Raw genomic sequence first — 13,746 nt, forward strand, 5'->3', positions numbered from 1 at the left:
CTTGAATGTCTCAGTTTACTCTCCATGGAATCGTAAAAGAAACGGAACAGACACTTTGGAGTGATTGAGCAAAGATTCTGTAAGGAGAACAGGTGCAGTAAGGCATTTCACAGTGTAAGGTAAATATTTCAACTTCATTAACATGATTTACAAATTTTTGCCAGCATTCCTCAGGCATTATTTGCATCAGTGGTGTTGCTCTTTGCCGTCCTTATAGCTTTATGTTCTTCATACCCTTCGAGTATTATCCTTTGATCATCTGACGTGAAATATGAAGCATATGACCTTTCCATCTTGCTTCGCTTTAGGCTCGTCTATGTAATCACCTCGTTTTATGGGAGTGTGTATGTTCCGCATTAAGAAAGCCAATGTAAAAGTAATAATGCATTTTATTCACAAGCCCCTTTCAAAGCACACAATGACATCTTACAAGACACAGTAAAAACAAGCAGCAATGTATCACAAAATATCTTGAAAACAAACGAGTATGCCGAAATAAGTGAGTAAAAAGTAGGTGATCAGACTGGTTTGCCAGTATGAGAATGTGTGTTTTTTGATGGGATGTAAAGGTGGAAAGAGAGTGCACATTGCAAATAACTTGTGGGAGAGAATTCCAGAGGCGTGGGGCAGAATGGATGTAGGCTCTAGAGGCAATGGTGGTTATACCATAATTTATATTGTGTAGATGAGGATTTGCAGATCGGGTAACATTGTTGATGTGTGCAAACACAGCAAGACAATTTACAAGTGCACGTCTTGTGCCTCGTGCATATTACCCGACCGCCTTTATTTTACAGATTGGCATGACCTGTAATTGTAAAAAATGTGTGTTCATTGACTTTTTGGAAAGCTTTGGGCACACCTGAACAAAAAGCTCAGTTTTTCCTCCCAGCATGCTTACAAATCAGTCCCATAAATAATCTGTTAAAAAAAAGTGGATTATTTGTTCAAATATCAAAAACCCATTTTGGAGAGTTTTTCGCACACCTAAGGAAAATAAGGAAGAAAACAAAGTAATTAGGACTGTTCTATTACTCATGGTGAAGTATATTGAAGTCAAACTAAAACATTTCATGATTGTTTTTGAAAATGTATTTAATTAAAATAATTCTATGATTCAAGATGTCACATCTAATGGTACAGTGTCTACTCGACTTCCCAGTTTTCCTGTGATGTATATATGGGGAGTTATACGCATAAAAACAAGCCACCAACAGACCATTGGTGATTATTGCCACAGCTGTCGCCATGCTATGAAAGGAACAAAAACCCAACTGAAATTTTTCTAACAGGGTAAAAACTGGCAGGTAGATGTTATGGATTCATGATTGAGATCAGATATTTCAGCAACAGTTGGGAGTTTAAAGCGAGATACTGAAGAAAAGAGGGGAGCATGGACAGAAAGGCATAATTAACTGTAAGATGTATTGTTTCAGGAAGACAGTTGCTGGTGAATATTTTCAATTTTGGTGTTTAAGGTCATAAAGGTGTATCATTGAGGAATTGCAGAGTGTCCTGAGGCCGTAAATACTGTTGACCGTAGTGAACAAGTCCCTTGTGTTCCCTTCAACTGACCTGATCAAATATGCATAAAAAGTAAATTTAGCTGTGGAAAGAGTGTCCTTATATCAGCGCATAAGGTTTCTTAAACAGATTGATCTACCGATGAAGCCTGACTGCAGGGTTTAGAATTTGTCACGCCAGGTAACGCATACAAGGCTGAGGTCTATTAAGCTTCCATCGTAGTACGGCCCCAAATAGCCGATACAGCTGATGAAGCACAAGCGAGTATTGTGCTCAAAGTCAGTGTGTCGTCATTGTTATGACTCGTCTAGACAATGTTTCTCTCCAGCATGGGTTCCTGGTGCAGAATGCGTCTGAAGCCGAGGTTGCTCAAGTCCAGCGTCTTAAACCTTCCGTCCATGATCAATTCTGCAATGGCCCGACCCACAGCAGGTGAGTGCTGCAGGCCATGGCCGCTGAAACCAGTGGCAAAGAACATGTTGTTGAACTCGGGGTGCAAACCAATGATGCCATTTTGGTCAAAGGTGTTGTAGTCATAGAAACCTGCCCATGCGCTGGTAACCTACACAAACCAAAAAGGAAAATCAAAACAAGACAGGGTTATAGTATTATTGACTTGTTCTAGTTTCTGAGACTTATATTATACACATTAATTAATCAATCTGTAGTGTTAGGAATTAAATAAAGGGAAAGCCCATATTTCATTCCACTACATAAATGTATGCACGTATGTATAGGTTTGTGACAAATGAACATCTTGAATTTATTAACAGCACACCAAGCAGTACATAAACACTTCACATATAACTATACCTTGAGGCAATCAAAAGCTGGAACACGATGAGCCAGGTGGGGCCAAATTTTGTTTTCAAAAAACTGATGGTCCACATCTAAATTACTGGTATCTGGCTCCTCTTCCTGAGGACAAATAAACAGAAGCAAACCATTAGTGAAGTGTTTCCCAAAGTGTTTGAAATGACCATGAAATATTTCTGAATAAATGTTTACATTAAAAAAAACAGAAATAATAAAAGAAAGCCATTGGATTTAAATTGATAATTGATCTGTGTTATTCTTCATTTGTCCTGTTCTTGTTCTGTTTAGGAAATAAAAAAAATATACAGAAAAAAATATATACTGCCCTGGATGGGCAGCAGAAGACTTTCAGATTTCAATTATTCAAACCGAACACAAACCTCTTCTGGTGATGCACCAGCAATGTAGTTTCCTCCTAACCCTTCTCTTCTGAAGTAAATGCCAGAGGTATCAATCAGAAATGGGGTGTCGAGACCTGGACCGTCGGGACAATGAACTACATAGATATACCTGAAGGAGAAATCATTTGTAGAGTGATGTTGACAGGGCCACAAACTTCTTTAACATGGTACATTCTTACAATATTGTGTTAAATAAAACATAGTTAATAAGAACACCAGATATCAGATTACAGATATTTCCACCAACCAGGATGTCGAATACAATGGATGGATTTAGACCAACAACTTCATGGTAAACTCACTTGCATCTGTGATCTCATTCTGTCTGACACTACACAGAGCTCATGGCCATGACTCATTGACCTGTGTATTGAGAGCATTGTCTTCAGACAACAAGCTTCAATGTGTTTCACATATGAAGTGAGACTAGGATATGTTTGACAGGACAGGTTTGTTTCTTTAGGAAGTGTTTTGGAAAAATAACCAACCTTTTCCGGGGCTCAACAGGGAAAGGAGAGTCGCCAAAGTCCATGCCCACCATCTCTGCCAGTTTACCAGAATAGGCTCCGGCCGCATTCACTACCATGGCACACTTTATCCGCTGGATCTCCGGACTGTTGGGCATCTGAACCTAACACAAGGCATAATCTCAATCTATCAATTATATAGCTTGCAATGATGTTCATTGTGAGAGAAGTGTATTCAATGTAACAACGTACATCGTACAATCACACTTACTTTGACAGAGTCAACTCTCTTGATATACACATCACCATCAGCTGTATCCATTTTCTTGGCTGTACATTGAAAATCTGGAGAAATAGACAGTCATCAATAATAGCCAATGAAATCAAAACAGATCACTATGCTTATCCTTACAAATAACTCTGTACACCTCTGTAGCCTATACCACGATGATGCTTCCAGGAAATCAACATAACACGGTAACAACTTCTCCGGTCATTCACACAATTTGTTAAATTACAAACCTGTAACTTCGCCAAAGCACTCAATGACGCCCAGAGAAATGGCCTTTCTTCTCAAGGCATTCAGCAGAGTCCAGGGGTCAAACCAACCCTCGTTCTCCAACCCTGAGAGAGACACATGCAGATTAGGCCAAAATAAAATCAACTCAAAAACTCATACCATACTATACCATCAGGTGTGTTTGAGCAAATATTTTAATAATTCTATATCAATATAAAAGGTAGCAATAGTTTAAAATAAGGGAGACATAGGAGATGATTATGTACATTCTGTGTACTGGCAACCGTTTTGCAAGTGGGTTTGGTGTTCATTTTTGAATTCATTGTAATTAGGAAATGCAATTTCACTCCACCAAAAAAAGACCTGTGGTTAGCCGTCTAATCATAATATCAGTCAAGGCAGTTGGCCGCCCACCTAGAGCCCGGTTCTGCCTGAGGATTCTTCCCGTTTTACTTGCCACTGTTGCCAAAGTGCCTGCTCATGGGAGAATGTTGTGTTTTTTTAAATTCTCTATATGTAAAGTGTCTTGAGATAACATTTGTTGTGATTTGGCACTATATAAATAAAGTTGAAATGAATAGCAATAGGTAATATATTGACTACGTGAAACATCCAGAGGTGGAAAACATTGCCTGGATTAACCATTTACAAACAAACAACCACAATCCAATATGAATCGTGTATGTGTCTGTGAGTGAAGCCAACCGGTGCATCATTTCCACTCACCATATGAAGCTAGGACGACACCATCTGTATTGATCCATGGAAACTTCTCCTTCAGTTGCGTAGGAGAGAGAAGTGTTACCTTGGCTCCAGCACGCCTAAAAATCATATGTAGATTCTTTACTAAAACATTGATAAATACATGAATGTCTTTGACTAATAGGAGATATTGCGCAATTCATGAAGCTGATCACAATGGCAACAGTAATGAATTTGTCACAGGGTCATAGGTTGTGCAGAGATAAGAATGAAGTATGTATGATAGCTCTCCTTCATGCGGAGTATTTACGATTTTATATCAACCCTTAAACTGTGAGAAGATATTGTAATTATTTGTGGATCCTAGGAAAATATAAAGCACCTTCTCGCGGTCGTTGATAGTTTTTTTTTATTTTTTTAAAGCATTCCAATCACAAGCGGCAGTGGATTGGAATCATGCAAAACCGAAGATTGGTTGGTTATGGGATACAGAGTGGGAACCGGGTGTAATGTGCAACAGGCAATGGGTGCAGCAGATCATGCAGGGATGACTGCATCCTAATAGCAAATTTAAAGAAGTCTGTATTTGACTTGTTCTTTGATAGCTTTAAAACACAGAACACAGAAGGATCATACTGTTGTACGGAATAAAAGAAGATTGACACCTCTGGATCTTGTAGTTCTCTTCCATGATGTGAGCCACTTTCTCAGTAGCCAGGAAGAGGTACCCTGAATGGTTGAACTGCAGGTCCACTGGATCTTCATTCAAAACACCGAGATGTTCCTGAGAGGACACAGAGGTGTAACAGTCACACAGTCATGTCCAACCCAACAAGGAAAAGACCCCCCCCCCCCCCCCCCCCCCCCCCCCCCCCCCCACCGCTTGCTGTCCAAAAGCAAGAGGAAAGGACTGGGGGAATCACACACACTTTTCAGGGGACCATCTGCAGCAAACTACAACTCTGGTCAGGAGTGCTCTAAATGCAAATAATTTAAACCCATGGGGAAAATTCTACATGACACATTTTGGATTATGTTCAGAAAATTCTACTGTAATTTCTCTTGCTGTATTTTCTGTGGAGTTGCGTTTCAACCCACTATTATGAGGTATATTTATATTACGCAAGACAACCCGATTTGCACAAAACACCTCAAACTAGCGCTTGCCATTCAGTGGTATTGACTTTCAGAAACCTGTATTAGTCAAATCTCAGCAGCCATACACGTGGCTCTTGCTCACACATTAACATGACATAACCTTACACCAATTGGTTACTTTGACACTTAATGGCTAAAAGACAAATGTCATTTATTACCAGCCTGCAGTAACAACTTTGAACACCTTCAATAAAAGATGCAGCAATACTACCGGTTTCAAACATACATTTATGTTCCTCATGAAGTCCGCTGAGGCCAGAGAGAGGTGGATGTTCTCGGGCAGGGAGAACTGCTGCCGGATCCCACCCGCAGACAGCACTGTGGAGGCCTTGGAGTACTGTGCGGAGTAAAACGCTGTTATACACCAGTTGTGTAATGAAGTCCAAGGTCGTGGTTACACTATGCCATTTCATGTGACTTGTATCAGTTTTCTAGTATCCGATCATGCTAGGCTGCTTTAAGAAAGATAGTGTAGTGAATTGGATATTGGTCACGTTTTGGATATTCTCCACTCACATTGAACTGTCAAACCAGACATGAAAAGACAAGTGTAACCACAGCTCAAGAAAGTACAGACAAAGTAAACAATGTGATGTGGGTAGCAAACAAAAAAAGTGAATGAGTGAACCTTTTGAAGTAAATTGCAAATCTGCATGAATTACCCATTAACCCATTGATCTTTATTCAAGTCATTATAACAGACACTTTCTACTAATTAACAGTTGTACTTTGGCATGTCTTTAAATATTGTTTAACCATTTTCATTACAAAATCTTGGTATTTATGTGTAAACTTGTAGTGCATTTTTCATTTTGCACTGCATTTGTTTTGCTTTTAATTTGCTGATCCCACACCATCCAATCATCATTTATCTCAAAAGCTTCGCCATGTTCATACTTTTTAAATAAATGGCATCCATTAGACTCGCATGTATTGCATTAGTATTTACTGATCAGTTTTCCTGGGCCAGTGACATGTTGTTGACAGACAATTTTGTATATATGGAAACACATTTAGCAGGAAAAGTGGAGCTCCTCACCGTTGGGTCCTTCTCCACCACCACAACACGAAACGTTCCATTGATCCTATCCTTCTGCTTCAGCCAGTAGGCGATTGACCAGCCCACCACACCCCCTCCTACTATCACTGCGTCGGCTTCCAGTAGAGGACCGTCCGAGGCCATCTCCTGGAAAGATCGGGCGCGTGAAGACCACTTCTTCTTCATCGACTCCAGATCTGATACAAAGTGCAAACATTGGAAGTGCGTCAACGTGGTGAAGAAGTTTGCCCCCTACCAATCTACAAATGTATGCATTTAGTCAACAATTTAGATATCAATCACTCTTTAAATTGGCAATTGCCCACCCTAGATACAAACTGTTTGTAACCCTCCCCTCTGGCAGGAGGCTGAGGTCCATTAGGACCAAAACCTCACACCACAAATAGTTTCTTCCCCTCTGCATTGGGCCTCATCAACAAGGCCTGGGTCACCCACTGACTGAATGAGCTTGCACATTTTTCACAAGGTGTACAGTTATTCTATTTAAATACATATAGTCATATTGTAGATACTCCAATCTCCATATTGAATTGATAAGCATTTTATTTCTATTCTGTATAGTGCTGTACAATAACTGATTTATTTTCTATTCCTTTTATTTTATCTATGTATTCTTCTCTTAATACCTTTCCTGACAGGTTTAGATTTTAAGTTTTGAAAAAAGCATAAGCTGCGAATCTATTGAGCTTACAACAGATGAAATAAGTCTAAGAATCATGAGGTAATAAGTCTATGTCGGTCCTCAATGTAGAACAAAATTTAAATTCGACATTTTGGAGCGGAGTTGGTGCAAAATGTTCATTTCAACGCCAACAAACGCTACCGTCCCCCACCTTGATAGAAGTCGCTGTGCAGACGGCTGCCAGTGCTGAGGCACCGAGCCCTGTGTCCGTGTCCAGCCGGCCATGTGGACCCGTGTGCGGCTCGCGTGGAGGCGAGAAGCCCACGGCCCGCCCGCAGCGTTCCGCTCAGCACGCGCCACGTTGACATGACCAACAGCTAGCGACTGTTTATGCAGAGTGAAGACGCCTTCACGCTCCGTGGGACGTCTGTCTGCAAGCGAAACAAAACAATTTTTTTTAAACAAAACTTTACTAACATGCTAAACAAGCACACATGCTAAACACAAACACACAAACTACATGAACAAGCCTACGCAACATAATGTATACATCAAAGATAAAAAAACAAACAAACACAGAAGACAAGAATATACCTACAATTTCCGTCATGGGTAAATGAAAAAATAAACGCATATTTCCATATTTTATCTCGCTATTCCATTCTTAATATCATTTACAGTGGTGTCTACAGTCATACATTTCTGTCTTGGCTCATTCAAGCCAAGACAGAAATTCCTGTTCGTGAAAGTCTGCATGTGTAGTTCCATTTCAAAAGAAAATGAATGCCACCTAAAGTAATACAGACATTGTTGCAGCAATTAGTTCCTTATACTACTAATTTCACCTTTGGCACATCATTGATCTCTATGAAATGTAATACCTCTTAACTTCCATAGTGTTTACTGTTACATATAATTTATTTGTATAAAGAAATAAGTCTTTTTCCTGCATATAAAGTTGTTGACAGTTTTGCTGCGAAAGAGAATGTAACACAAACGTGAACTGACAGTGCGTGAGATCTCATCAGACTGCACAGATGCTCATGAGATTAAGGTCAGGGTTTTCAAAAGTCCTACATTAAATGACGACTGGCCAATTTAAACTTAGTTAACACCTTGCAACGAATTGACAAATGAAAGGTTTAGTTTTCGGCGTAATTACCTTTTCAACAACGAAAAAGGTTCTCTTACCTGCACGCAAAATACAGTATGTTCAGTAAAATCAAAGTCAAACCGGGTGGCATCCTCATCTTCTTCTCGCTCTTCTTCCGTGTTGTCGTCTTCTTCCTCTTCTTCTGAATCTTTTTCTCTTCGCAGCCAGATTGTTTCAATAGCGCCCTCTTGTGAGCATTTGGCAATTTACTTTTACATTACATTACATTACATTACATTTAGCAGGCGCTTTTATCCAAAGCGACTTCCAATAAGTGCGTTCAACATAGGTAGATAAGAGAACTTCAGGTCTTCAGGTGACCGAGCACCTACTATTGGTGAACAAACAACGCCCTTCAGATGTTATGCTGTCTCTGTGACAACATTACATTGTCACAGTATAATGGAGTATGAGTCGGGCTTCCAGTAGAAGTATCATCCTCGATTTATTATATGTCAATAAGTCAATCAGTCCAGTCTACAATCCTCTCTGTCTTGATTTGGTCCATAAATATAATAAGGAACACAAATGTTAGAAGAAGACTTACCAGGTACTCTTTAACCACATCCAGATCTGATGGATTAATCACATGTATCTATGGTGTTTTTGTGCACTAAATCAAATAGGATGATGCTGAGTCAGCAGGAAAAACAGTTTGGGCTTTTATCAGTTATGGATATAGATTCAGAAGATTAATTTCCATAAATCTTTTTACACATCTGATTTTAAGATTGGTGGAGGTGCACATTCCATTCTGCATGGTGGTAATTGATCAACTGGTGGTAACTAAGCTTTTACATGTCAGGCTCCACTTCAATGTTTCCTTCCCTGTGGGTAACAAGTCAGGGTGACACACTGTGATCTTACACCAGGATGTTCTAGAGCAGCTACACCAGAGCTTGATAGCAGGAATATCTTCAACTATGAAACATCAATGGTAAATGTCAGGCTTTGGTGTCGCTTCCTAAGAATCAAAGTGTGAAGCTTCTCTCCAGACAATCATACAGGGAGTGATCCACCACAGGACAGCACCTAACAGCTACCCGCTGACACACGCATGAAAGGACCAGAATACACTGCAGCCATACACAACACGTTTTAGGTAAGAGGAACAACTGTGAATCTCCTGCTCCAATCATTCTGTTCTTATTTTCCTTCTATCTTTATAGAAGTGAAAGAAGCTTCCATGCATGGAGCAAATATAGGAAATCACACACTTAAATAGAAACAGATGAGACAGGTATACGAAGGAAGGAGGAAGGGAAATAGATACTTTTCAAGATTTTTCATAACTTCCTCTGAAAATAACCCCAGTTCCAAACTATGAATGTGTGGGTATTTTGCCATGTAATAACTAAAGACAAAATGTCATGGGTGGCAAGCAGAAAGCATAAAGCAACATATGGCTATAGCAAGAGGCATTGTCCTGGCATGACAGACCTTTGTGTTTGTTGGTCTTGAGTCCGTAGGGACTTGAGTGCTGCTGTCCATGGTGCTGACCAGTGTTTATTAGTGTCTGAGGCATGAGAAGGTATCACTTAAGGACATTTTTGTCAAGTCTTTTGCAGGGATTTAACAGACGTAATGAGAGAAAAAATCATAGTCATACTCTCATTCACAACTTTAGCTTACAGCCTCCAATTTCCCAAAGCCGCATGTCTTTGGAGGTGGGAGGAACCAGACTTCACAAAGGAGACCCATGCAGACACGGGAAGAACAGGACAGGCGAATCGTCACATAGGAAGTTGGTATCAACAATTCATGTTCTGATAGACTAGAAAATCTAAATCTTTGAGACTGCACTCAAAGATCTTGCCCAGACCCTTGACTGGTTTCTGAGTGGTGGATGGGAAAGCAATGCTGTCCAAGGAGAAACACAACTCTTTGCCTTCCTCAATACCCAATACCCGCTGGATTTGGATGGTTTTAACCTCCCTGCCAAGGTGATGGGCCTCTCCTGTTGTGATATTGACGTCATCCATGACAGATCTGATGGATTGCCACACATCTGAAGTGATTGAGAGGCGTCTGGAGGCACCTCTTGTGCCTAAACTACCTTATCCATGAAAAGTGGGAAGAGGATGACCGAGACTGTGCACACAGTAAATGATGCTCTTCTCCAGTATATTATGATAATGAACATTTTTGTGTTAATGTTCATTAATATGAACTGACATAATTTGACAGTTATTTACAACTGTTTTAAATGTAATATTTTTGTCCGTGATTGCTGACTCGTGTCCATTTCAGAGACCATAATCATAATAGGAACATTTTACAAACATATATACTGCTGAAAGACATTTACATGTTACAGCATGTGTGCCATAAACATGATACAAAGGTAGAATGTGACACCATCAAGTGTGCTGTTAAATAACTATGTCCACGTCTTACTTTCAACCTTCTTCTATAACACTAGGTTGGACTGAACACAAAAGTGAAGCTGGCTGACCCAAACTTTGAGCCTATAAATGAGCAACATCTGTTTGTAAGCTGTGCACCTCATGGACAAGTTTTCCACAAACAAAGTTATATTTGAGCAGAAATCACAGAACCTGACCAAAAGCCAATGGAAAGTTGGTCAACATTTAAATGTAAGCTCTAAATTCTTACAATCTACTACTGGTAGCGAAACAAATGTCTGCACCTGCATTTATCTTTTGTTGTAGGTAAGATGCAAATACACAAAGTTACTAGTACCATTCAGAAGTACTTTTGAACAGTGAGACTGCATTGTAAGGTAGATGATGTATATTAGCACTAAGAAGATAAAGCTGTTCTTTACTCTTGAATAAGAATGTGGCCACTGGAAGTGTTTTGAATGTTTCAGTCTTTTGATGGTCTTTGTATGTTAATTGAATTTGTAAATTAAAATAATATATACATCTGATTAGACATGGTGTCTACATACAGATAGAACCCATGTTTGATAATGAGGCAGAAATATTTGAGAATAGAAACATGTTCCAGGCAGATCTCTCCCTCTTTGTTCTAAATAGGGATACAGGGCAGCTGAGTGGTGAAGGAAACATCAAATTATTCGCAGCAAGCCCAATGACCTGATGACCGACTGAAAATGTTCTACTGATGTTTAATTTCTCAATTCCAGAGTCTTGTTTGATACAATCAAGTCTGTCATTGTCCCCTTTTCCTCATGTGTATGTGACTGGCAAGGTTCAAGATATCAAAGTTCATATTCCTTTAACAAAATAAATGTTGAATATTCCTCTGGTGAGGTCATGCTAAGTGATTTATCAGAGGCATTCTTCTCCAACATTATGTTCACCACATGCATGCCTGATGTGCTTCCCACATTTCGGAATGTGTTTGTCACACTGGTCTCTTTATTGTTAACAGATCTCTTGCTTCAGGTGTTTTCTCTTCCCCTTTCCTTCTGAACTGTAGTTCAACCACATTTGAATACAAAACAAAACAAAGAAAAAACAAAACAGATCCCTTGTCCCTTAGCAATTACTGCCGCATAACCTTCTCCATGTCCTAGAATAAGTGCTTGCTTGTAATCTGGTCTCACATCAACATGTTTTAATGTAGATTTGGACAACGTACTAAAATTGTACTGCAAAAAGTAAAAAACAAGCTCTTATTAGCAGCAAATGTGAGCAGTTATTCACTTGTATTTGCAGGATCTTGGTATAGCCTTTAATGCTGTTATTCATACTGATCCAACCTCTCGAAAGCAAACCTTTCTGTTGAAATGGACTTTGTTCCTTGTCTGCAAGTATCATTTCAGTTTTTTGACTGCCCTATTCTTTCTAGTTTGTACATAATCCTGTTTGGCTATATTCATGAAATAGAAATGTGTTTTTATTTTAACACAGATTTCATGCAGCAATACCGACTTTGGTTTATTTTAGCGCTTTGCTTTATGGAAATGAATAGCTGGGTGTCACAGAACCTTCTCATAAGAAAAAACAAAAAACAAACTGTAATAAAATAAACAGATTTTCTTGTTGGTGTTATTATGATGTCATTAGATTCATGTAGGCCAAGCTTCACACACCTCCTACACCCCGAAGGTATTTAGATTTGTTCTGTTTCCCAAGACTATGATGTAAACTCTTACTTGCCTTTACTGGCCCCTTGTTAATCTCTGATCTGTCTTTGGGAGTGAAACAGTTCAGGATGCCAACACAATAACAGGCAGGGTGAGAGGAAGTTGGTAATAGCATAAAGTCAGGAACTTGTACAATGAAATGTGGGTAGAACTATATCTGAGGGTTTTCCCAATTGTTCAAATGGCACCAGGGGGAGAGTTACAGGGCTGTTATGTCTGTCAAAACGTAGCTTCATATGTTACTGGTGGCATTGGTTCTTTATGCTGAATCAGTATAGAGGAACCCGGTGAAAACACAATTAGCATTAACACAATCAATTGTGGTTTTGACAATGGTTATGTCAGAGCATTTTTTCAGAGCATTTATGTCAACAAATAAGGCTACAGAAAAAAGGGTCATCTAATAAAAAGGACAACAAGCTTGCAAATTATCTGCCAACAATTCATGCATGGAAATGTAATGTCTAATGAGAGTTATGGTCCCGGGAGATGTCCTGGTCAAGGCTCTTGTCAAGGCTCTTGTCAAGGCTCTTGTCAAACTCTCCAAGTTTGCAGAGGACATGGCCACTAGAGGGCTCAATAACTTCAGTGAAGAGTTGTCATAAGTAATTTAGGTATTGCATAGGACATAGGTAATGCACATCAAGTTTATCCGGACAATATTTTTTTACACTATTGATGAATGCATTTCAGGATTAATGTATATGTTGCTCATGAGAGACTGATTACATGACATCACTTAATTATTATTAAAAACACAAAATCAAACATTAGACAAGTTAGTACCCCAAAAGTAAATTGCAATATTGGGACATATTGGGACATATTGGGACACATTGGGACATATTAGGACATATTGGGCATCTTGAGCTATGGTCATCTTCAGCTATGACATCATGTGATGTCATATGGGGTGTCGTGTGATGTCATGTGATGTTGTGATGTCATGGTGTCATATGGAATGTCATGATGTCATGTGGGATGTCGTGATGTCATGTGATGTCATATGGATGTCATGTGATGTCATATGATGTCATGATGTCATATGGTGATGTGGAGACATGTCATATGAGACTTCTTGAGCTATTGGGACCACTTATGTTTTAATGTATGAATGGAACTGTGTGTTGTTTATTTATTGTTATTTATTATTTATTTATAGTTTATTGCTGTTTATTTAAAACTGTTCAAAGATTCAGGCACAGCACAAATGCATTTTGTTGTATTATCATGTGCAATGACAAT

The 13,746-nt window shown here is 39.3% G+C and overlaps 1 protein-coding gene across 1 annotated transcript; it reads right to left on the minus strand.

Moving 5' to 3' along the window:
• Nucleotides 1–371: 371 nt before the first annotated feature.
• On the minus strand, nt 372–8,572 carry foxred1 (FAD-dependent oxidoreductase domain containing 1). Its single transcript, XM_076161400.1, has 12 exons — nt 8,462–8,572; nt 7,482–7,701; nt 6,628–6,824; nt 5,815–5,925; nt 5,096–5,214; nt 4,455–4,549; nt 3,731–3,832; nt 3,480–3,553; nt 3,230–3,372; nt 2,721–2,850; nt 2,338–2,442; nt 372–2,086 (listed from the first exon to the last, which is right to left on the minus strand). Exons 2-12 carry the CDS (start codon nt 7,636–7,638, stop codon nt 1,832–1,834), a joined length of 1,488 nt encoding a protein of 495 aa, XP_076017515.1. The 5' UTR covers nt 7,639–7,701; nt 8,462–8,572; the 3' UTR covers nt 372–1,831.
• Nucleotides 8,573–13,746: the final 5,174 nt, after the last annotated feature.

Source organism: Genypterus blacodes, unplaced genomic scaffold (assembly GCF_046128005.1).
Source record: "Genypterus blacodes isolate CSIRO-AG114 ecotype Tasmania unplaced genomic scaffold, CSIRO-AGI_Gbla_v1 ptg000111l_1, whole genome shotgun sequence".
NCBI lineage: Eukaryota > Metazoa > Chordata > Actinopteri > Ophidiiformes > Ophidiidae > Genypterus > Genypterus blacodes.

What these genes read in the sequence shown, in the direction of transcription:
- foxred1 (XM_076161400.1), bottom strand. Translation starts at nt 7,638, where the DNA reads ATGTCAACGTGGCGCGTGCTGAGCGGAACGCTGCGGGCGGGCCGTGGG. An exon ending in GAGAACTACAAGATCCAGAG is followed by an intron (nt 4,550 to 5,095) that starts GTGTCAATCTTC and finishes TATGATTTTTAG; the next exon opens with GCGTGCTGGAGCCAAGGTAA. An exon ending in TGTCGTCCTAGCTTCATATG is followed by an intron (nt 3,833 to 4,454) that starts GTGAGTGGAAAT and finishes TGTCTCTCTCAG; the next exon opens with GGTTGGAGAACGAGGGTTGG.